General features: G+C 42.5%; 1 protein-coding gene across 2 annotated transcripts in view; it reads right to left on the bottom strand.

The window, feature by feature from the left end:
* LOC139265370 (uncharacterized) overlaps window positions 1–25,946 on the bottom strand; it is a 99,261-nt gene that overhangs the window by 22,850 nt on the left and 50,465 nt on the right. For both annotated transcript variants that reach the window (XM_070882342.1, XM_070882343.1), the window contains exons 7-13: window positions 24,561–24,602; window positions 20,705–20,749; window positions 13,172–13,215; window positions 12,963–13,015; window positions 12,643–12,860; window positions 11,090–11,343; window positions 10,788–10,913 (exon numbers count right to left, since the gene is read on the bottom strand). In XM_070882342.1, the coding sequence (XP_070738443.1) occupies window positions 10,788–10,913; window positions 11,090–11,343; window positions 12,643–12,860; window positions 12,963–13,015; window positions 13,172–13,215; window positions 20,705–20,749; window positions 24,561–24,602 (782 nt within the window). The remainder of the gene's footprint in view (window positions 1–10,787; window positions 10,914–11,089; window positions 11,344–12,642; window positions 12,861–12,962; window positions 13,016–13,171; window positions 13,216–20,704; window positions 20,750–24,560; window positions 24,603–25,946) is intronic.

Here is a 25,946-nt window from a genome sequence, read left to right as displayed (position 1 = left end):
TCGCCTTTTTTAAATCTTTTAATCTTTTTCACATTCATTTTTCTCTGTCAATTTCCCCCCTCCCTTCCTTGTAAAGGCATTGGCTCATTGCTTGATACATTTACACATCAAGGTGATCATTAGATATCCCTTGACAATAAAGGGCAATTCAGTGATCCTGCACTGCCATCTCAGTTCATTGATAGAATGGTGTGCAGGTCAGAGATGCATTGCAGCAGCGAATATTAAACCTGCTCTCCATTAATTGAGGCTATTTGCTGGGTGTGGAAGCTCTGTATAACCAATAAATATCAGCAGGATGTTTATAACCATAGTGCAATACAACTGAGTCTGAGCCTATCCTCATCCAATACCCATTTCGATCACGTGATACTGGATACCAATCAGGAAATGGAACTTTGGCTAATTTTCTCCTCCGTAACCCATAATTTATGGTGCAACTACTGCCATCCAATCTGAAATCAGCCAGCAGACTGAGGATTTTTAATTTTATTTGTTGCCAGAATGTGGCTGATGCTGGCAAGATCACACTTATTGTACATTCTTAATTGCCCTGAGAGGGTGGTGGTGGTGAGATCGCGATGGTTTTTACAATTGAGTGGCTTGTTAGGTCATTTCAGAAGATGTTAAGAGTCAACCAGATAACATGGGACTGGAGTCACGGGTAGGCTGAACTAGGTAGGACTGGCAGGTTCCCAACAATTCAGCAGTTTTTAAATGGGAATTTTTTCTGATGCCAGCCCACAGATTGCCAGATTTATTGAGTTCCATCCCACAAATTGCCATGATGGGATATGAACTCACAATGTCTGAGTGGCTAATTCACTATGATGACTATCACACTACTGTAGCAGTATTGAAACCAGACTCTTCTAGAACTGCATGGTTTAGCTAATCACTGGATAAATTTGCTAAGCTATCAAGGAAACTCTTCCCTCTTTTAGGTTCTCTATATTGTTCACTACTTCCCAGCCAATGGTCAAATGAGCCACTCCTGTTCTGTAACTAGCCACAAGAAGGTATGCCCTGGATTACTCTCCCATTGATATTTCTTCCCTGAGGGAAACTCCTCCAACAGCCTAACTCAATCTGTAAGTTTTCCAGAGAGGGAATGGTTCATGTTAGCCACACTGTACAACTCAATGGCGCAGTGTAATGGTACATTCATGTATTATGCTACTGGGCAGGCTGCTTCGACTTATGAAAGTCAGAGCCATTTAACAAAACGAATCCAGCTACACCACTTGTAACGAAGAAGAGAGGCTGCTGCATGAGAACTGATTGAGCTGTAACCTTTGCCAGATATATATGATAAACCATATCCCAACCCAGTGGACTAGCAGGTGCAGAAGTCCCTGATTTGAACAACAAAGATCTCTTAGAAAAAGAAGATAAAAAAATATAAAGGACTGGAGTGGTAAACGAATAGGTATGCTGTGTAGGCATGATTGGTACAATACAACATGACAGGACTAGGCATATAAAATAGATGGGGCTTGAAACAAGTGTGGAAGCATTTTGTGATATGAAGCTACACAGAACACTGAGATAAGCATGTGCATGCACAAACAAAACCAGAACAAAATAATGAAGCAAGAGAATCAGCTAAGTGTTTGAATACAATCCAAATAGAGGATCTGTGTAAAGAGATACAAAGCCATATGTTTGACATGAAACAAAGGAGGCTTTAAGTTAAAAAAATAACAACTTGTCCCTTGGGTAAGAGAAATACATAATAAGAAAAGAAAGTCAGAGATATTCTTAAGATCTTGATTACAGACACTTTTTCCAGGTTTCCCAACCACTTCCAAGCCCTCCACCCCCACCCCTGCCTCGCTCACAAACAGCCTCCCTATTAAAATTCTGGCCATTGATACTTGAAACATTCAAATTCATTATAGCCAAGAAATTAGATTAAAAATGGTTAAGTAGCGCCACCTGCAAATCATCCAGGTTGCATGCAAAATTCATCTTCACTCATTAAAATGATTGCAGTCATGATTCAAGCTCGTTGGCGTAACAATGAAAAGATGAACCAATATCGGGGACAGTCTAAACACAAGTAATGATTGCCACAGGCTTTTTTCACTACTTAAAGGGGAGGTTCATTGATGCTGCAGCACCTCATTCTCAGCGTTGTTGGGTGTGCAGCTGCCTCAACAATCATAAGAAGAACAGCAAGGAGAAGGAGCACTTATTTACAAATCCTGATGGCAGATCTCTGCCCCAGGGAGAGAGCCCGGAGTTTTTCCGAGGAAGCTTTGGAGGCATTGGTTTTAGCGGTAAAGAGAAGGTGGGCAGTCCTGTACCCCACAACTAACAGGAGACCCTTGCCACAAGTCTGCCAGACTATATGGAGGGAGATGGCACACTTTGTTAGGGGGCAGCACTGTGCTCCTCGGGACCCACATACAGTACAGGAGGAAGTTAACGAGCTCACACGAGTGGTCAGGGTGAGTGAAAGCTTCAAAATACCACCATCTGTACAACACTCTTCACACAATGCTCAGGAGGACACTGTGATATGGCATGAGACAGGGATTGTCTGGTGGGGATATGGTGAGCTACGGGGATCTGGAGTTTCATTCATGCGAATTGGAGTCTGATGAGCCAGTGACGGACAGCCTGTCCGGAAGACTGATTGTCTTGCTGTCTTTGCCCACCTGACCTCTGCCTCATCCCCTCCCTCCTCATCCTCCTCTGCCTTGTCAGCCCCCATGACTATGAGGAAGTGTTGTGAGCAGAAGCCTTTAACAAATAATGAGTGACTTCTGCATTTGAATCAACACACCCTGTCACCAAAAAAACTTGAAATAACTAAAGAAAGCCGGTTCAGATGCAGGGAGTAGCAAACAGGCACTGAAACTGCAGAACCATGTTAGTTGGAGCTGATTGGGGATGGTACCTTTAAATATCACTGCACCCTGTTTCCTGCTGGTAGGCACCAGCTCTTCCTGTTGTTGTTCTGCATTGACGTTAAGCTAAGTGGCTATAATGAAGTTGGGACATTGGATGTCCAGTGAGCCTTGCGCACTCACTGATGTCATGATCTCCATGATGGCGAGGTCCCTGGTGATCGAAGTTACCGGCAGTGCTACCAGCAACATCAATATGGTGTACGGCGCTGGAACCGGCATCAGCTGTCGTTACAGCTTTCAACGGCATTTTAGCACCATCTTGTGGTGTTAACGTGTGAAAAGCCACACAAATTTTTCCACTCAGAATAACATTGTGAAGGGGATTGACAGGATAAATGCTGAGAGATTCTTTCCCCTGGCTGCAGAGTCTAGAACTAGGGGGGCATAGTCTTAGGATAAGGAGTCAGCCTTTTAATATTGAGATTAGGATGAATTTCTTCACTCAGAAGGATGTGAATCTTTGGAATTCTTTACCCCAAAGGGCTGTGAATGCTCAGTTGTTGAGTACATTCAAGGCTGCGATAGATAGACTTTTGGACTCTAGGGGAATCAAGGGATAAGGGGATAAGGCAGGAAAGTGGAGTTGAGATCGAAGATCAGGCATGATCTTATTGAATGGTGAAGCAGGCTCGAGGAGCTGTATGGCCTAGTACTGCTCCTAATTCTTATGTTCTTATAAAGGAAGGTTGGAATGAGAGAAAGTAAGCTGACTAAATTAACACAAGACCAATCCAATAAGGAAGAAAAAAGATAAACACTTGAGGGAGATTTAAAAACAAGATCTGGAAAAAAAACCATGCAAGTTAGTACTCGCAACAAGTTCTAAATAACCAGATGACTCATTCTTAAAATGTAGGGCAATTTATGAGCAGCACATAACATCTAATTATAGAGAAAAATGGTGATTTTTGTAAAAAACATAGTCAATCTTTGCTTGTACAGTGCTAAATAATAAAAGATCTTAATGTACATAATGCTGATGGATTATCTGTAATCAGCCGTGCCTCAGTGGTAGCGATCTCACCTCTGAGTCAAATAGTTGTTGGTCCACGACCTGAGCACATAACCAAGGCTGACACTCCAGTTCAATACTGAGTGAGTGCTGCACTACTGGAAGTGCCGAGGTCTTGTCTGCTCTCTCATGTGGATATTAAAGATCCCTTAGTACTATTTGAAGAAGAGCAGGGCAGTTCTCCTGGTGTCCTGGCCAATATTATCCCGCAATTAACATAACAAAAACAGATTATCTGGTCATTATCACATTGTTGTATTTGGGAGCTTGCTGTGCGCAAATTGGCTGCCGCGTTTCCCACATTACAACAGTGACTACACTCCAAAAGTAGTTCCTTGGCTGTGAAGCACTTTGAGATATCCAGTGATCGTAAAAGGCACTATATAAATGCAAGTCTTTCTTTTTCAATCATCAGCACTAAAATAGTTTAATTGTTCCTTTATCTCACTGTTGTTTACAGGATCTTGCTGTTTGCAAATTAGCTACCACGTTTATCTACATTACAACAGTGACTATATTTTAAAAGTAATACATTTTCTGTGAAGAGCTTTGGGATGTCCTGAGATCATGAAAGGTGCTACATAAATACAAGCTCTTTATTTCTTATAATCCACTCTATCTCTCTTACCAAAACAAGATAGTATTTTTCTAAAACGGCAGCACTAACAATTAACAAATTAGTACGGTTACAACCACTGAAGACACTTGATTGCAGGCTAAATTTAGATTGCTAAATGCAGCTTCAGGTCCCACCATATTAAGTAGATTCCAAGATTAATGTAACCCCCCTATTCAAGAAGGAAGGGAGACAGAATGCAGGAAACTATAGACCAGTTAGCCTAACATCTGTCATTGGGAAAATGCTGGAGTCCATTATTAAGGAAGCAGTAGCAGGACAATTAGAAAATCATAATACAATCAAGCAGAGTCAGCATGGTTTTATGAAAGGGAAATCATGGTTGACAAATTTGCTGCTGTTCTTTGAGGATGTAATGAGCAGGGTGGATAAAGGGGAACCAGTAGATGTAGTGCATTTGGATTTTCAGAAGGCATTCGATAAAGTGCCACATAACTTTTATCTTGTGCAATAACCTTTTAACAGGGTTGAGGATAATATATTAGCATGGATAGAGGAGAGTGTCGGGATAAATGGGTCATTTTCCGGTTGGCAAACTGTAACTAGTGGGCTGCCATAGGGATCGGTGCTGGGGCCTCAACTATTTACAATCTATAGATGAAGGGACCGACTGCACTGTACCAAATTTGACGATGGTACAAAGATAAGTGGGAAAGCAAGTTGTGAAGACACAAAGTATCTGCAAAGAGATATAGATAGGTTAAGTAAGTGGACAAAAATTTTGCAGATGGAGTATAATGTGGGAAAATGTGAGATTATCCACTTTGGTAGGAAGAATAAAAAAGCAAATGGAGACTGCAAAATGCTGCAGTACAGAGGGATATGTGGGTCCTTGTACATGAAACACAGAAAGTTAACATACAGGTACAGCAAGTAATTAGGAAGGCAAATGGAATGTTGGCCTTTATTGCAAGGGAAACGCAGTATAAAAGTAGGGAAGTCTCGCTACAACTGTACAGGGTGTTGGTGAGACCACATTTAGAGTACTGCGTATAGTTTTGGTCTCCTTCACTGAACACTTCTAGTCTTTTCGCATTGACCACGCTTGATCAGCTCCGATGGACAGGCCACATTGTCTGCATGGCCAATACTAAACTCCCGAAACAAGCACTCTACTCCAAGCTACCTCACATCAGGCGAGCCTCAGGAGGGCAGAGAAAATGCTTCAAGGACACCCTCAAAGACTCTTTTTAAAAAAAAAAAGTAACATCCTCATCGACTCTTGGGAATCTTTGGCCCAAGACCACTCAAAGTGAAGGAGAAGCATCCAAGAAGGCGCCGAACACATCGAGTCTCTTCGCTGGGAGCACACGGAAGCCAAGTACAAATAGCGGAAGGAGCACTCCACCGACCCATCCCTCCAACCACCATCTGCCCCACCTGTGACAGAGACTGTAGATCCCGCATTGGTCTCATCAGTCACCTTAGAACTCATTTTAGTGTGGAAGGAAGTCATCCTCGACTCTGGGGAACTGCCTAAACAGAGAAGATGATTCAAGGAGGGATATACTTGCATTGGAGGCAGTTCAGAGAAAGTTCATTCCTGAGATGAAGGGGTTGTCTTAGGAAGAAAGATTGGGCCTATACTCATTGGAGTTTAGAATAATTAGAGATGATCTTATTGAGACATATAAGATTCTGTGGAGGGTGGATGCAGAGAGGATGTTTCCCTCGTGGTGAAATCTAGAACTAGGGGCCATAGTTTCAGAATAAGGAGACGCCCATTTAAAACGAAAATTAGGAGGAATTTCTTCTCTCAGAGGGTCATGAATCTTTGGAATTCTCTACCTCAGAGAGGTGTGAGGGCTGGGACATTGAATATATTTAAGGGGCAGATAGACAGATTTTGGTATTATGGGGAGCGGGCAGGAAAACATAGAAACATAGAAAATAGGTGCAGGAGTAGGCCATTCGGCCCTTCGAGCCTGCACCACCATTCAATATGATCATAGCTGATCATGCAACTTCAGTAACCCATTCCTGCTTTCTCTCATACCTCTTGATCCCTTTAGCTGTAAGAATAGAGCTAATGAACTGGCCTCAATATCTTTCTGTGGTAGAGAATTCACAGGTTCACAATTCTCTGAGTGAAGAAGTTTCTCCTCATCTCAGTTCTAAATGGCTTACCCCTTATCCTTAGACTATGACCCTGGTTCTGGACTTCCCCAACATGGGGAACCTTCTTCCTGCATCTAACCTGTCCAATCCCGTCAGAATTTTATATGTTTCTATAAGATGCCCCCTCATTCTTCTAAATTCCAGTGAATATAAGCCTAGTCGATCAAGTCTTTCTTCATAGGTCAGTCCTGCCATCCCGGGAATCAGTCTGGCAAATCTTCGCTGCACTCCCTCAATAGCAAGAATGTCCTTCCTCAGATTAGGAGATCAAAACTGCACACAATACTCAAGGTGTGGTCTCACCAAGGCCCTGTACAACTGCAGTAAGACCTCCCTGCTCCTATACTCCAATCCCCTCGCTATGAAGGCCAGCATGCCATTTGCTTTCTTTACTGCCTGCTGTACCTGCATGCCTACCTTCAATGACTGATGTACCATGGCACCCAGGTCTCGTTGCACCTCCCCTTTTACTAATCTGTCACCATTCAGATAATAATCTGCCTTCCTGTTTTTGCCACCAAGGTGGATAAGAACATAAGAACATAAGAATTAGGAACAGGAGGAGGCCATCTAGCCCTTCGAGCCTGCTCCGCCATTCAACAAGATCATGGCTGATCTGGCCGTGGACTCAGCTCCACTTACCCGCCCGCTCCCCATAACTCTTAATTCCCTTATTGGTTAAAAATCTAACTATCTGTGATTTGAATACATTCAATGAGCTAGCCTCAACTGCTTCCTTGGGCAGAGAATTCCACAGATTCACAACCCTCTGGGAGAAGAAATTCCTTCTCAACTCGGTTTTAAATTGGCTCTCCCGTATTTTGAGGCTGTGCCCCCTAGTTCTAGTCTCCCCGACCAGTGGAAACAACCTCTCTGCTTTTATCTTGTCTATCCCTTTCATTATTTTAAATGTTTCTATAAGATCACCCCTCATCCTTCTGAACTCCAACGAGTAAAGACCCAGTCTACTCAATCTATCATCATAAGGTAACCCCCTCATCTCCGGAATCAGCCTAGTGAATCGTCTTTGTACCCCCTCCAAAGCTAGTATATCCTTCCTTAAGTAAGGTGACCAAAACTGCACGCAATACTCCAGGTGTGGCCTCACCAATACCCTGTACAATTGCAGCAGGACCTCCCTGCTTTTGTACTCCATCTCTCTCGCAATGAAGGCCAACATTCCATTCGCCTTCCTGATTACCTGCTGCACCTGCAAACTATCTTTTTGGGATTCATGCACAAGGATCCTAAAAGAGTTTCATGCACAAGGACCCCCAGGTCCCTCTGCACCACAGCATGTTGTAATTTCTCCCCATTCAAATAATATTCCCTTTTACTGTTTTTTTTTCCCAAGGTGGATGATCTCGCATTGTATTCCATCTGCCAAACCTTAGCCCATTCGCTTAATCTATCTAAATCTCTTTGCAGCCTCTCTGTGTCCTCTACACAACCCGCTTTCCCACTAATCTTTGTGTCATCTGCAAATTTTGTTACACTACACTCCGTCCCCTCTTCCAGGTCATCTATGTATATTGTAAACAGTTGTGGTCCCAGCACCGATCCCTGTGGCACACCACTAACCACCGATTTCCAACCCGAAAAGGACCCATTTATCCCGACTCTCTGCTTTCTGTTAGCCAGCCAATTCTCGATCCATGGTAATACATTTCCTCTGACTCCGCGTACCTTTATCTTCTGCAGTAACCTTTTGTGTGGCGCCTATCTGCTCCCCTAACTATTGAATCTCCTATCACTATAGCCCTTCACATTTATCCACATTATACTGCATCTACCATGCATTTGCCCATTCACCTAACCTGTCCAAGTCCCCATGCAGCCTCCTAGCATCCTCCTCACAGCTTGCACTGCTATCCAGCTTAGTGACATCTGCTAACTTGGAGATATTACATTCAATTCCTTCGTCTAAATCATTAATGTATATTGTAAATAGCTGGGGTCCCAGCACTGAACCCTGCGGCACCCCACTAGTCACTGCCTGCCATTCTGAAAAAGACCCGTTTATTCCCACTCTTTGCTTCCTGTCTGCCAACCAGTTCTCTATCCACGTCAATACATTACCCCCAATACCATGTGCCTTAATTTTGCACACTAATCTCCTGTGTGGGACCTTGTCAAAAGCCTTTTGAAAGTCCCAATCCATCACATCCACTGATTCTCCCTTATCTACTCTACTAGTTACCTCCTCAAAAAACTCTGGAAGATTTGTCAAGCATGATTTCCCTTTCATAAATCCATGCTGACTGGACCGATCCTGTCACTGTTTTCCAAATGCGCTGCTATTACATCTTTAATTATTGATTCCAGCATTTTCTCCACCACCGATGTCAGGCTAACCGGTCTATAATTCCCTGCTTTCGCTCTCCCTCCTTTTTTAAAAAGTAGGGTTACATTAGCTACCTTCCAATCCATAGGAACTGAACCAGATTCCATGGAATGTTGGAAAATGACCACCAATGCATCTACTTTCTCTAGGGCCACTTCCTTAAGTACTCTGGGATGCAGACTATCAGGCCCTGGGGATTTATCGGCCTTCATTCAGTCCCTTCAATTTCCCTTACACCATTTCCTGACTAATAAGGATTTCCCTCAGTTCCCTCTTCTCGCTAGACCCTCGGTCCCCAAGTATTTTCGGGAGGTTATTTGTGTCTTCCGTTGTGAAGACAGAACCAAAGTATTTCTTCAATTGGTCTGCCATTTCCTTGTTCCCCATTATGAATTCACCTGATTCTGACTGCAAGGGACCTACATTAGTCTCCACTAATCTTTTTCTCTTCACATATCTATAGAAGCTTTTGCAGTCAGTTTGTGTGTTCCCTGCAAGCTTACACTCATACTTTATTTTCCCCCTCCCAATTAAACCCTTAGTCCTCCTCTGCTGAATTCTAAATTTCTCCCAGTCCTCAGGTTTGCTGCTTTTTCTGGCCAATTTATATGCCTCTTCCTTGGATTTAATACTTTCCCTAATTTCCCTTGTTAGCCACAGTTGAGCCATCTTCCCTTTTTTATTCTTACGCCAGGCAGGGATGTATAATTGATGTAGTTCATCCATGTGATATTTAAATGTCTGCCTATCCACCGTCAATCTTTTAAGTATCATTCTCCAGTCTATCCTCGCCAATTCACATCTCATACCGTCTAAGTTTCCTTTCTTTAAGTTCAGGACCCTAGTCTCCGAATTAACTGTGTCACTCTCCATCTTAATGAAGAATTCTACCATATTAGGGTCACTCTTCCCCAATTAGACCAGATTGCTAATTAATTCTCTTTCGTTACACAAGACCCAGTCTAGGATGGCCTGCTCTCCAGTTGGTTCCTCGACATATTGGTCTAGAAATCCATCCCTTATACACTCCAGGAAATCCTCCTCCACAGTATTGCTACCAGTTTGGTTAGCCCAATCAATATGTAGATTAAAGTCACCCATGATAACTGCTGTACCCTTATTGCACGCGTCCCTAATTTCCCAGACCTAGGATCTAAACAATTATACCTGAATCCATGAGTTGAGGCCAAGATCAGATCAGCCATAATTTTATTGAATGGTGGAGCAGGCTCGAGGGGCCAAATGGCCTACACCTGCTCCTATTTCTTATGTTGTTTTTATTTGCTTTATGGGTTCTTTGTTTAAGAATTCATAGCAACGCATTGCTATTAAGAACTTGTTGGTTTATTAGCAAATGGTTCAACAATCACACTACACATTACCAGTTTATCCACCAGGCTCACAACCACCTGCCTCATTGTGGATCCCCTGAACCCAACTGGCTGGGGTTTTGTTGAGTTTTGTGGACATCATGTGACTGGCTGAGACACTCCCAACTCAATAGCTCAACATACCTGTCAGCATACGCACCGGTGCATACATTACATTATGTTATTATTTTACTATAGCTTATCAGATTTAAGAGGATATTTTAGGACAATGGAAAGTAGCATGGATTCAAGTATAATTATTTAGATCCTAGTCATCAACGTGAAATGGTTTGTTGAGTTTTTGTATAATAAATATATATAAATATATATCAGAAAATTTTTCATGTAAGCAGCTGAAATAAATCGATAATTGTTTCCCACAACATACCCCAGGATTTATCTCAGCTGGTGGGTCACTCAGGAGTCGATATGTTTTTCCAATAATCAGCTTTGTGTGGCATGGAGTAGGTTTATAAATTTTTACAGATTTCTGTTTTTCAGCTTTTATGATATCCTGAAAATGAACAAGTACATTCATATTGAAATCTGTCCATTTAATTAACATTTTGTTTGCACCAACAATTAACTAAACAATCCCACTCAAATATGACCAAAATAATATTGTAACTTAACACAACGTGCAGCTATAACTAATTGTATCTTAATTAGTAGAGCTGGAATAACTCATACCTGAATAACGGAGTGATTGTTTGCTGCCATATACACATTAAATGATAAGGACTGGTGGTTGTTAATGACTTTGTAAATCAGCACAACACCGTGATGTTGAACAACTTCGGAAGAGGTCTGAACGATTGGCCCAACAGGTGACAAGGAGCTCACATTCCATTGAGCGTGTGTTGTTGAATGATCAGTCGTCGGCTCTATTTCAGATTTCTTGTCCTTTATGTGTAAAATTCCAAATTGTAAATCAGGTGAGTGATCTGTAAAGCATAGGACACAAATTTGCAAAGGTAAAACAATTGGTTCAAACATGTTAGATATCATTTTGTGAATAAAGTACTGAGATCGGCCGGAATAAAGTAACTCCATGCCAGCTCCTGATGTTAACTGGGTCATTTAGGAGAAACACCAAGTCAAGACACTTCCCAGAAAGATGGTTTGAAAATTGGAGCGGATGGTCAATCCATGCCAATGTACCTGATAGCTTCAGAGCTTATAGGGACCTGACATAAAGGTCATCGGTTTGCTCTCATCAGCAAACAATACAGGGAACATAAATGAGAGGAAAACATGAAATAATCTTTTTGTGGGGTGAGGAAAAAAAAAAGTACATTTGTTTTAAAATTCTACTGGCTTTACCAGTCCAACTGACAATAACAAAGGAAATCAGTGGGTACTATGATCACACTCACTGGTACGTGACTGCTGTTGTCTGATCGACAGAATATTGACGCTGCAAACTGAGTTTATTATGCCACCTAGTGGAGGATGGTGTGAAAGTCAGCTGCAAATGTGGAAGCACAAAGGACTAGAACTTGGGTCCTGTTATCGCCTCGGGGGCGATAACGGGGCACTAAGCACTTATCGACCAGGTGGGCAAAAAGATCGACTCCCGCTATATTCGGCGGGAGGTTTGCAGCGGCAGTATAGCGTTGCGCCCCGACCTCCTTCGCCCGGGGATCGTGACGTCATCGCCGTGTGCATCACCCTGGTAGCGCTCCATACCTGAACTTCGGTTCCGTCCCCTGCAGCATTGATGGGCAAAAACACCGGCAGCTGCTGGAGGCGTTCATCGGGAGGCCGGGCGCTTCGGGAGTGATGCTTAAAGGCGAGATGGCCGAGGTAAGTAAAAAAAAAAATGCTGAAATGCTCTCTTTGAATTTTTTTCCTCCGCAATCAATCAGCCTGGCACTCTGCTGCAATACATTGGACTGATCGGGCCGGATCACGGCTGCCTTTGGGGTCCAGGTTAAATTTTTCCTTTGCAGAGCCTGCAGCGATAGCTCTTCCCTTTAAAGGAGAAGAGAAGCCTTCCAACGCGGCAGTGCTGCACGACCCATTGTGCAGTGCTGCACACCTATCACCCCGCCTGCTGCCTGTTGTTCTCCTGGACAGAAGTGGAGTGCTTGATTTAACACTCTACTTCCTTCCTGGAGTGCAAACGCCAAATTTTTTTAAGTTAAAAAAAATTAGTAATTTATTCAACTTTGAAAGTTAGCGCCCATTTCTCCCCCAAACACCAAGAAAATTACAATTATTTGCAAAAGAAAGACTTTTACCTGCCAAGCAGAGGGAATGAGGGAAGTAAATGCTCTTTAGTAAGGCTGGATCACTCTTCACATCAAACAGTGGGCCACAAGGTTTCCAGTTGCCTTGCAGAAATGTGTTATATTTACACCAAGACAGAATTGAGTAAATTATTTCAACTTTTTCTGTCACTTCAAACACTAGACCAGTAGCAACACACTGATGGGTTCCTTCATGATCCAACTTCAGACTGTGTATCAAAAAAGATAAATAAATATGCTATTAATTAAAATAGATTGGAGACAAACACTGTGCGCTAATTATATTTACAAAGTACTGGGAAAATACCTACCAGAAACGCTCCTTTGAGATTTTTCTAGGTGTTACTTGTTCAAAATTTTGATTCTGTTATTTAAAAAAAGGTCTTAATGGAAATAATTACAACAATGCAGATTATTTGCCTGTCTATATTATATTTATCCTACAATATTAGTTCTTACTTCTTAAATCACCTAAAATATATTTATAATAGAAATTATTTAAAAAAATAAAGCTACTCACCATTTGACAGTTACAGTGTGGACATGATGGCTTGACGTATAAGTCTATGAGAAAGATTTGTTTTAAAAGAAAATCAATGTCGCAGTTTCTACAAATTTGGGAAAAAAAAGATTGTGAACAGTACTAACCAAAATTTAGGGTTAAACTCTACTATATGTTACTATGGTAATGTCTCAGGCAGAAGAGCATCAGTCCATCTAATCTCCCCATACAAACTTCCCACCAGATTTTTTATTGTGATTAAGCCCTGTTCCCTAATAGGAGTTATTTAGTCCTTTATTAAATCCTGCCATGGTTTTCTGTCCCACAATTCTATCAAGCTCTTACTAAAGAGATGTTACCTAAATTTCTCATTTCCTTTGATAAGTTTAACTTAAATCTGCGTTACTTAGCCTCCACTCGCCAGATGAGTGTAGCTCCAACATTCAAGAAATTCGACACCATTCAGGACAAACCAACCCGCTTGATTGGCATCCCATCCACCAACTTAAACATTCACTCCCTCCACCAGTGTACCATGGCTCCCAAGCAAGCGTTCTACTCGGAACTCGTCCACGGCAAACGGTGGGTAGAGGAAACGTTACAAGGATGCCCTCAAAGCCTCCCTGATAAAGTGCAACATCCCCACTAGCACCTAGGAGTCCATGGCCAAAGACCACCCTAAATGGAGGAAGTGCATCTGGGAGGGCGCTGAGCTCCTCGAGTATCGTCGCAGAGATCAAGCGCAGGCAGCGGAAGGAGCATGCGGCAAACCAGGCTCCCCGCCCACCCTTCCCTTCAACCACTGTCTGTTCCACCTGTGACAGAGACTGTAGTTCTCATATTGGACTGTATAGCCACCTAAGAACTCATGCTAAGAGTGGAAGCAAGTCTTCCTCGATTCCGAGGGACTGCTTATGATGATGACCGTGGCTGCAGTGTGCACCACCTATAAGATGCACTGCAGCAACTACAAAAGCTTCTTCAGCAGCACCTCCCAAACACATGACCTCTACTACCTAGTAGGACAAGGGCAGCAGGCATATGGGAACACATCGCCTGCAAGTTCCCCTCCAAGTTACACACCATTCTAACTTGGAAATATATCGCCGTTCCCTCATCATTGCTGGGTCAAATTCCTGGAACGCCCTCCCTCACAGCACTGTGGGAGTACCTTCAATACAAGGACTGCAATGGTTCAAGAAGGCAGCTCACCACCACCTTCTCAAGGGCAAGTAGGAATGGGCAATAAACGCTGGCCTTGCCAGCGACACCACAACCCAGGATCGAAAAATAAAATTTCTGTACCAAACAAAAAAATGTTCCTAGATGCAAGTTCTCTATACCCGTGAAAGTCTAAATGACTTCTATCAAGAGCTCCTTCATCCTCGTATGAGTGCTTGAAGTGGCTTTGTGGGTGTATGGTATATTGGCAGTTTTAAAAATCAACAGACACCATGGGATTAACAATGGAACCCACTATATGCTCCTATACACAAACGGGATAATCTTGTTAGATAATCTGTAGTCTTCCCATTTACATCATTTACTGACACTTCCCTTTGACTTGCCACAAGCACTAGAGCCTTATTGACAAGAGCCAGCAGCCAGTGAAGGCACCTTGAGTCCTGGGTACTGTCCTTGCTTGGCATTAGGGACACTAGGCAGAGGACCATGGTGCAGAAGACATGGGTCACTGGTGCCAGGGGTTATGGGTGCTGAAGAGTGAACAATTAAAAAAATATTGATAATAGCCTCCTTTGAGACCTCTTCCAAATGGGCGCTGTATGACTGGACCACTAATCAGGCACCCTTTTTTGTATGCCACATATTTTTCATGCAGCTACTTTTTATTTACTCTTGAGCATTCTATTGCATAGAAACATAGAAAATAGGTGCAGAAGTAGGCCATTCGGCCCTTCGTGTCTGCACCACCATTCAATAAGATCATGGCTGATCATTCACCTCGTACCCCTTTCCTGCTTTCTCTCCATACCCCTTGATCCCTTTAGCCGTAAGGGCCACATCTAACTCCCTCTTGAATATAATCAATGAACTGGCATCAACAACTCTCTGCGGTAGGGAATTCCACAGGTTAACAACTCTCTTGAGTGAAGAAGTTTCTCCTCATCTCAGTCCTAAATGGCTTACCCCTTATCCTTAGTCTGTGTTCCCTGGTTCTGGACTTCCCCAACATCGGGAAAATTCTTCCTGCATCTAACCTGTCCAGTCCCGTCAGAATTTTATATGTTTCTATGAGATCCCCTCTCATCCTTCTAAACTCCAGTGAATAAAGGCCCAGTCGATCCAGTCTCTCCTCATATGTCAGTCCAGCCATCCCGGGAATCAGTCTGGTGAACCTTTGCTGCACTCCCTCAATAGCAAGAACGTCCTTCCTCAGATTAGGAGACCAAAACTGAACACAATATTCCAGGTGAGGCCTCACCAAGCCCCTGTACAACTGCAGTAAGACCTCTCTGCTCCTATACTCAAATCCCCTAGCTATGAAAGCCAACATACCATTTGCCTTCTTCACCGCCTGCTGTAACTGCATGCCAACTTTCAATGAATGATGAACCATGACACCCAGGTCTCGTTGCATCTCCCCTTTTCCTAATTTGCCGCCATTCAGATATTATTCTGCTTTCGTGTTTTTGCCCCCAAAGTGGATAACCTCACATTTATCCACATTATACTGCATCTGCCATGCATTTGCCCACTCACCTAACCTGTCCAAGTCACCCTGCAGCCTCTTAGCATCCTCCTCACAGCTCACACCGCCACCCAGCTTAGTGTCATCTGCAAACTTGGAGATATTACGCTCAATTCCTTCGTCTAAATCATTAATGTATACTGTAAATATTAATGCAGAACATACAAAAACAGGAGTTTTAAAACCAGGGATATCAGGGGAGCTTGTTTGAAAAAAAATCAAATTAAAAGTAAATGTCAAACAAAATATAATATCTGTCAGAGAGTGCTGGACAAGCTTTCCAGTGAACACAGTTTGGACAGTGAGGTTAGTGCAGTTTGCAATTCTTCCACCCCTTTAAAGGATGAGCCCTTTGATAAATTTCTAACATAGCAGCATCTCTGTGGTTATGTTCAGTAGGTTATTAGCTTCTTCACTTAAGTTGCTGGTTATTGTCTTATTTTTGGCATGCACACAGGCAAGACAGTGAAAGCCATTCTCAAACTACATAAAGATGCCAATCATACTCAAACTGTTTGTGCATTCTTATTAAGTGTGCAGTAGAGATTTCAGATGAGGATCTGGACCTTGAGTTGAGCTGCATGACACAATGTACTTACAATATAAATATGTGCATATCGTAGCAGGGAAAGTAACAGGTTTTACCAGCTGTTTGGTAGTTTTCTGCAACTGTGATTCCACAACTGGGGCTCTGCAAGCTATTTCCTCTATAGATTTAACAGCGTAAAATGGAGATAACTTGATGTCGCTCATCTATAATCATTATGAAAGCAGATATTTGATTTTAATCAATGTTTAAATTGTTATATCATGATCCTAACCATAGCATCCAGCCCGACTGCAAAAGTTCCCATAGTAGAACAGACCGTTGACACTCATTGTCCAAGCACCTCATGTAAAATGACCCACTTAGGATAAGGTATGAGAAGGACATGTGGAACTGTACCAAATCATGTTACATAATGCTCAAGAAGAAATAAAAATATCTGGCACCTAAAGAAATAACGGGAAAAATGGATGGAAAATGAATAAAATCAGCCAATTCCAGGTCATTGATTAGAATCAGAGGTCAAAGGACAGTGTTCTGATATACTGCACTATCCAGCTCCGCTGGGCTGGCCACATAGTTCGCATGCCAGACACGAGACTCCCAAAGCAAGCGCTCTACTCGGAACTCGTCCACGGCAAATGAGCCAAAGGCGGGCAGAGGAAACATTACAAGGACAACCTCAAAGCCTCCCTGATAAAGTGCGACATCCCCACTGACACTTGGGAGTCCCTGGCCATAGATCGCCCTAAGTGAAGGAAGTGCATCTGGGAGAGCGCTGAGCTCCTCGCGCATCGTCGCCAAGAGCATGCAGAAATCAACAAAAGCAGCGGAAGAAGCGTGTGGCAAACCAGGCTCCCTGTCCACCCTTTCCCTCAATGACTATCTGTCCTACCTGTGACAGAGACTGTGGCTCTCGTATTGAACTGTACAGCCACCTAAGAACTCATGCTAAGAGTGGAAGCAAGTCTTCCTCGATCCCGAGGGACTGCCTATGATGGATCCAATCTTGCATTGCACAAAATAGAGCGAGAAAAAAGCAATGTATTTCAAATCCTTTAATGAGATTATTTACTTAGAGTTACTCTCACTCATCCAATATTCTTGGTGTAAGAAACCAACAGCATAACATGTCCAATGAGAGCACAGTAAATTCATAGGTAATGCTCACAAACTTCCCCACTGGACACACACACAATAGAGATGTCCTTGAAGAAGACAGTGAAAACAATTCAAACTGTAGTCAGCATGTAGTAAAAAGAAAATTATAAATGTGTTGCTTTTTTAACCTTTTAAAATATAAGTACACCAATATCATAGTACTTTGCCTATTATAAGAGGCATAGGTATAAAGGGAAGTATTTTAAAATCTAAATAGCATACTTGGTTAATGGCCCAGATTTTGCAGATTTTGCGCTCACCATTCATTACGCTGACAGCTACTCAGAGTTTTTGCAGGCTTTTGAGTGGAAACTTGGGGGGAGGAATTCGTTTGTGTAGCGCCTCAGTTAGCAACCCGGAGAGGCATTAATGCGTCTCGAGTTGCTTACTGCCCGCCACGCAGCTTGCAGTGCCCCACCGGGAAATTTGGTTCAGGTTTACCGGCAACACGAAACACTATCGCCTCGCTGTGTATTTTCAGTCAGATCATGAGGTCAGTCCTTGTGTAGCGAGTTCGTTGAACTTCTTGCGACATTGTTTTGTGGGCTCGTTGGACTGCTGAGATTCACGGGCAATGCTTGAGGTGGCCTGCCCCAACTTCAGAGCAAGTGCATCTATGCTCTGTGGGACCTTGTCCAATGCACCCATAAGCTCGCGGTGCATTTCCATGGATTCTCTCGACAAAGCCTCCAAGTCAGGTCCACATCTGACTGTCTCTGAGCAGGACTCATGGGCTGACTCACCCTTCGAGAAGATGGCCCACAAGCTTCCCCTCGTGCTGGGTATTGCTGCAGGCCGCTGGGGCCAGGAGCCTCAGGCTCTTCAAGACTGAGGAATGCTGGTTCTTCCACCGAGGTGGTGTCCCCATTCGGTGCAACTGATGGAGGGTCCCGCTCTGTTGCAACACTTTCATCACCTGCCTCCTCATCTCCCCCATTGTTCGATGTGGAGGGCACACGGGCAGGCTGCCGCATTTCTGGCTCATCATCTGTAAGCCCAAACAACAGAACTGTGGTTAGTAGCAGGGGATGGGGGCAGGAAGGGAAGAAGGAAGTGACATTGGATATTTATATGTAAAGGGGATAAGGCATTTACTATCAGGTGTAAAGGATCTTACAGAAATCGCAAAGGGCATTCACATATTGGTCACGTCCACTGGGGGCTTGCTTCGCATCCGACTGCAACCCAGACCAACTGGGGGTACCCATGAGGGGGGTCACGAGAGCTCCTACCTCAGTGAAGTCTGTAGAGCACGCTGCTCTCCTGTTGTGTGCCAGTTTCGACTGCAATAAGAAACACAAGATGGTGTGAGTGAGTGAGCAGCTCATCGTGTGCCACATGTGCTTTCCATAGTTGAATAGCTGTTGCTGTCTGGAAGTGTTCAGATGTCCATTTGAATCTGTGTGGCTGCGCAGAGTGGATGTGTGAACGGTGGGATTAGGTGACAACCATCTGTAATTAAAGATGAGGCTGAAATATTGTGAACACATATCAAGAGTGAAATGGTAGTGTGAGGAGGGGTGAGGCTGAGTCAGGAACAAGAAGGTGAGCAACACTTGAATGGCCAGGGCACGGCTGGCGAACTGAGCCTGAACTTTTATGGTGGCTTCACCAACAAAGACCACGGCCTGGTACACATAGAGAAGAAGCAGGTGCTGCAAAGACTTTTCACTGTATGAAACAGTGAGATTCACATTATGGCATTGCAACATTAATAGAAACGGTACTCACCCTGACAACTCTAGCGAGGTCGTTGAACTTCTTGCGACATTGTTTCACAGTTCTTGCCACCTACAGAAAGGTGCTGGACCGCCTCCCTCCAAAGCCTTCGGAACACCCTTGGAACGGGCCTCCTTCCAGCTGGTAGTTGAGGCACATTCCACCTCCTCTCAATACCTCAATTAAGGCGTCAGCGGCCATGGCCGAGATGCAGTGGGCATGCTGGCGACCTTCTTGCTCCTCCATTTTCCTGCTCTGCTCAGAGTGAAACGTTGAAACTGCGCATGCACATATTTATCATACGAAGCCTTTAAGAATCGGCTGTCCCCGGGATGTATAATGGCCTTCAGGGCATGTGTATTGCTTCTTAGCGCTGAGATTTTCGGTTCTACTGTCGGAGGAGACTTATGGAACAACTGACTTAGCGCTCCCTTTCCCTCTTGGTGCGACTGAACCAAATTTCTCGGTAGGTGGCGCAAACTTTGAGAGTGCTGCAGTTACCGCCCCGACAGGATTAACGCCTCAAAATGGGCCGTACCGAATTTACAGTCCAAGCTGTCATCGGGCATCAGATCCAGCGCGGTGACCTCTACAGGGATCTGTGGCGCAACAGCGAGGCTCTTCAACCAATCAAATTGAAGAATCCTGACTGAGACACGCAGAGTCTAAACCAGGAAGGATAAATTAGATTTAAATCATGTATAGAAAGCGAAATAAAGATAAGGGAATGAAAGGTGGGATTAAGAGAGAGATAAAAAAAAAGACAGAAAAAGTAAAAACAAAATTATTTTTTAATTTTAATTTTTTTTAAATTTCCAACTCTAATTAAATTCGAAGGATTGAGGCTCTACACTTGTAAAATAAAATTTTTAGTGTCAGATAGGTTGTTTGGCAGTAATTAAGACTTATCACGCCTTTAAAAAAATTCACTTTCACCTGAATGCTACAGCCATAATCTTTATCTCCCATGTTTAATGGGTAACTTGTGGGTAAGTACCGTAATTTCACGCCCTTACATTGATTTCAATGGCGAGTCTGTCAGTGAGGTATTTTTATAGCACAGCCAGTGGAGGAGCAGGGTAACTTGGACCGGAGCTTCCGGATTTCCACATTTAACTGCACATGTGTGTACTCCGGAAGTTGCTGTCCGACTTACTCCATAATAAGAGTGAGCTTTGTTAGCCTCACCGTTATTCTCAACTCAAAATCTGGGCCAATATGTTCACTCTTTTTAGTATAATAAGTAACTTGAAAATAAATTTTAATTGTAAATATGATACATCTAAAAGATCACATTACAATGTGGTACTTCTGATCCCCACCACCAATTAAAAACAAGAAATAATTTTCTGAAGAGAATTTAAAAAATGTTCTAGCCATCATTATTTGTGAATCAATATGAAAATAAAATGACCTGAATCTGGTGGATTTATTGTTGTATCTTCAGTGCTGCAGTCTCCTGGAAAATAGATTATAGCTTTTAATAATATTTTGTGCTTATAAAGGGAATAGCGAGAATAGAATGTTGAACAGCATAAAATTTCCACTTTGCAGCTCTTAACAGCAACAGTAACCCCTAGGCTCAGTAAGTTGCAAAATTCAATTATCTTGTTCCTGTTCTGACATGATCTTAATTGTCATGCCAGAGCGCACTTCCCTGCTACAGCGGTGATACCCAGGTACTTGTGCAAGAGATATTCAGCTGAGTCCTTGTTGGTCCTTTAACAAAGCCCTTTTAACTATGTGGTCGTGAGAAAACTGGTGCAAGGCTCTTCTGTGACACTGCCATTTACAGTTCTCCAATTAACATCAATGCCCATTCATTGCTATGCTGCTATCTTCGATACAATCAGAAAAAAGCTCTAGACAGTTCAAGAACAGCACTGTCAATCATTAATCTACTTTGTTCACTGTGTAAGTGATGTCATTTACCTCCCCCCCACCCCTGCCCCCGACCACTGTTCTTTCCCAGTGTTGATGTATTGTGTGTGATTTCTAAACCCTAACCTGATTCTCCTGGGGAAGGAGTAAGTGTGCTGGTGGCTGCTGTGTTTCAGTGAGAGTCGCCTGGGATTCAGCTGACCCTTTACCTCCTTGTGCTGATTCCTGAGAAGCTCCTGTTATATATTGAAAGCTTTTATAGCAACAGTCTGAGTATTCATGAATGATACTCCAGCTGGGCTTGGGACCAGCTGCCGATAGTGCTGTACTTGCTATGTGCTCTATGACAGAATGCAGTGAATCATAAAATCATAGAATGATACAGCACAGAAGGAGGCCATTCAGACCATTGTCCCTGTACTGGTTCTTTGGTCGAGCTATCCAATTAATCTCACTATCCTGCTCTTTCCCCATAGACCTGTAAATGTTTTCCCTTTAGGTATTTATACAATTCTCTTTTGAATGTTACTATTGAATCTACTTCCACCACCCTTTTAGGCAGTACATTCCAGACACAACAACTTGCTGTGTAATGTCGCCTCTGGCTCATTTGCCAATTACTTTAAATCTGTGTCCTCTGGTTACTCTACCACAGAAAGTTGTTGAGGCCAGTTCGTTAGATATATTCAAAAGGGAGTTAAATGTGGCCCTTATGGCTAAAGGGATCAAGGGGTATGGAGAGAAAGCAGGAATGGGGTACTGAAGTGCATGATCAGCCATGATCTTATTGAATGGTGGTGCAGGCTCGAAGGGCAGAATGGCCTACTCCTGCACCTATTTTCTATGTTTCTATGTTTCTGCCACTGGAAACAGTTTTTCCTTATTTACTCTGTCAAAACCATTCATGATTTTGAACACCTCGATCAAATCTTCACTTAACCTTCTTTGCGCTAAGGGAAATAATCCCAGCCTCTCCACATAATTGAAGTCCCTCATATCATTCTTAAATCTCTTCTGCACCCTCTCCAAGGCCTTGACATCCTTACTAAAGTGTGGTGCCCAGAATTAAATGCAATACTCCAGCTGAGGCCTAACCAGTGCTTAGCATAGCTTCCTTGCTTTGAACGCTATGCCTCAATTAATAAAGCCAAGCGTCCCATATGCCTTTTAAACAGTCTTCTCAACTTGTCCTGCTTCCTTCAAAGATTTGTGTACATATACTCCTAGGTCTCTCTGTTCCTGCACCCCCTTTAAAATTATGCCATTTTGTTCATATTGCCTCCCCTTATTCTTCCTACCAAAATATATCACTTTGCATTTCACTGCGTTAAATTTCATCTGCCATGTGTCTGCCCATTTCACCAGTCTGTCTATGTCCTCCTGAAGTCTGCTACTATCCTCCTCATTGTTTACTACATTTCTGAGTTTTGTATAAACTGCAAACTTTGAAATTATGCCCTGTATACCCAAGCCCAAGTCAATAATACATATCAAAAAGAGCAGTGGACATATTATCAACCCCTGGGGAACACCACTGTAATCTCACCACTTTGCTCCAGTCTGATAAACAATTGTTCACCACTACTCTTTGCTTTCTAACACTTAGCTAGGTTTGTATCCATGCTGTCACTGTCTCTTTAATCCCATGGGCTTTCATTTTGCTAAACTGTCTATTATGTGGTACTTTGTCAACTGTCTTTTGAAAGCCCATGTACACATCAACTAGATTACCTCAACAACCCTCTCTGTTACTTCATCTACAAACTCGATCAAGGTAGTCAAACGCGATTTGCCTTTAACAAATCTACGCTGACTTTCATTAAATTGGCCATACTCTTCCAAATGCCAATTAATTTTGTCCTGGATTCTTGTCTGTAAATGTTTCCCCACCACCGACGTTAGGCTGACTGGCCTGTAGTTGCCAGGTTTATAATTTCTCCCTCTTTTTAAACATAGGTGTAACATTTGCAATCCTCCAATCTTCTGGCACCACCCCTGTATCCAAGGAGGATGGAAAGATTGTGACTAGAGCCTCTGCAATTTCCACCCTTGCTTCCCTGCATCCCATTTGGACTGGGTGACTTTTCTACATTAAGGACTCCCAACCTTTTATGTACAACCTCTTTATCTATTTTTATGCTATCCAATATCACTACAAACTCCTCCTTAACTGCTATATTGGCAGCATCCTCTTTTGTGAAGACAGATGTAAAGTATTAATTTAGAACTTCAGCCATGCCCTCTGCCTCCACAAGAAGATCTCCTGTTTGGTCCCTAATCGGCCCCACCCTTCCTTTAACTACCCTTTTACTATTTATGTGTTTATAAAAGACTTTTGGGTTCCTTTTATGTTAGCCACTATTCTATTTTTATACTCTCTCTTTGCCCTTTCTTATTCCTTTTTTAGATATCCTCTGTACTTTCTACATTCAGCTTAGTTCTCTACTGTATCATTAATCTTACAATTGTCACAAGGCTAATTTTTCTGTCATTGTGATCTCTGTATGTTTAGTGCTTTTATACAACTTAGAGACAATAATCTGGTACAAATCCTTAGGCACTGCAATTGTTACCTCCTGAAGTTCACTTTCTAAATCTTCTGAAGTGAGTGTAGCTATGTGGTCAAGGAAAGTAGTCCACAGATGTTACAAGATTAAAGAGCACATTTAAGGGTTGTGCTCATTTTGCACCCATCCTGTGCAGCATATAGCTAGGTTGTGTTATAAGAATTTTCTGTATGAAACCCCCTCTTCTTCTTCCCCTTTCATTAAATCCAATAAGAGAAGCCCTAAGCTTGAAACTGTGTGGCAGTAAAAATAAAAGAACAGTACAGCTTTAACAGATCTGTTCCTGACATGCAAGGACTTGTCATGCCTATTTAAAATGAACAAATCTAGCACACTGCCTGCGCAGTACTGAAGCCAAGAAAATCAAAAGGTTTCCCCATTATTCATTATTTAGAATCATTCTATGCAATCGAGAGCACCACCAGCAAAAAACCAAGTTAGGAATTTAAATTACAGAGAGAGCAGAAAGTAAATGAGTTGAGCAGCTTGTGGTTTTCCAGCCTGCACATGCACAATTCTATGCACCAAATGTACTTTCCCTAACATGAATTTTCACGTTCAAAAGAGAGGAGGAAAAAAACTGAAAAATGGGCGTAGATAAGATTAGTTAGCTTATAAATAGCTTACCATTAGCCAAAGTATTTGGCTGCCAAACACTTCTGTTATAAAATGACAAGATTGTAGGTAAATGAAAAAGAAGTTCACATGCAGCCACATAAAAGCTGTAATTTCATGCCGTTCAATGACAGGCCTTTACAGGTATGTATATTTCTCATATCTAACTTGTAGGCTTCAATGCAGGTAAGTGAAATCTGCAAATACCTGGTGATGGACTCAGCAAGTGGGGGCCTCCTGTGGCTTGTTCTGTCGGTGAAACATTATTAGAAAGGTTGATTTCAGTAGCACATTCAATAAATTTGACAGCATAAGCTGCCACTACTCCAGTGACTAGTTAACATTTCCTGGCATTCAAAATTAGCAGGCAACTTGTTTAATTATTGTAAAAATTGTTTTCTAGAGAGGCAAAGTTTTATATGCTCATTTTTTCATGTGCTTATCAATATTTAATTTGCTTCTGTTCTTCAAGCTAATTGTCATGCAGCAGTCATAGAATAATCAGCTGAAGTTAGTTAAGAAAGTGCAATGTCAACAGCAACACTGGGGTTGAATCTCCGTGGCGGTTCTCCCTTTCGTCTGCTGTAACTTTGGTGGAAGGTCCACGGACACTCAAGAGAACCAGCGAGCACAGTGGTTACATCATTTCTCCAGTTTCCGTGGAACTTCCATCAAAGTTACGGCAGTTGATGAGGAGAGCTCCCTGTGGAGGTTCAACCCCATTGTATTTTTCCTTTCAGTGTAGTACTGATATCACACTGGGCACTATAGAGAGGGCAAATGTGTTTAAATACCTTACTACAGGTAATGGCATTTAAACAGCCAACACAACACAGCATCCAACATCTAACAAGACATGAATAAAAGAATTGAAAGTTGTGCATTTGTGTAGCATTTTATCCCATCTCTCAGAAATGACTGAAAGTACTTTACATAGAATGAGCTTTGAAGGGCTGTGACTGTAGGTATGTGTGGTAGCCAGTTTCTGCACAACAAAGAGCAGTGACATAAATGTCCGGTTAATGTGTCTTTGATGGGTGTAGATTGTGAGAAGAGTGTTGGCTAGAGCTTCAGGAGAACAGAGCCACAAACACATAAACACATTTGGAGAGGGGGAACATCAGGAGCAATCTGGGATTTGAAGTGGAGGCAAGACAAACCCATGCAAAACAAATTGAGGAGGGTGATGGGGGGGGGAGCACATCTCCTTCATTCTCCCAGTGCTAAGAACACACCACTCTTCTTCACCTAATGCCATGGGATCTTTCATGCCCCCCTTAACCAACAGAATAGGCAGGCGAGGTCTAAGTTTAGTATCTTATCTGAAGGATGAGAGCTTTACAGCCATTGAATAAATGTTTGGTGCTATACTATTGCTATCAAAACTAGTCAATATTTATGTAATATGTGTGAAATAATCATTTTACGATTAATACTCAGATGCTTTGGTGTAAATTATCCTTAATGGTGCAATTCCTCTTGCTTTACAGAAGTATTGTAATAAATGAAAGATATTAAGCTTAAATAAAGGAGACTACAAAGATATGACGGCAGAGTTGGCGAAAGTGGACTGGGAAAATAGATTGATGAGCA

Source organism: Pristiophorus japonicus, chromosome 6 (genome assembly GCF_044704955.1).
Source record: "Pristiophorus japonicus isolate sPriJap1 chromosome 6, sPriJap1.hap1, whole genome shotgun sequence".
In the NCBI taxonomy this organism is placed as follows: Eukaryota; Metazoa; Chordata; class Chondrichthyes; family Pristiophoridae; genus Pristiophorus; species Pristiophorus japonicus.
Note: the sequence above shows the minus strand (reverse complement) of the source record. Positions and strands in the feature narration are given on the sequence as shown.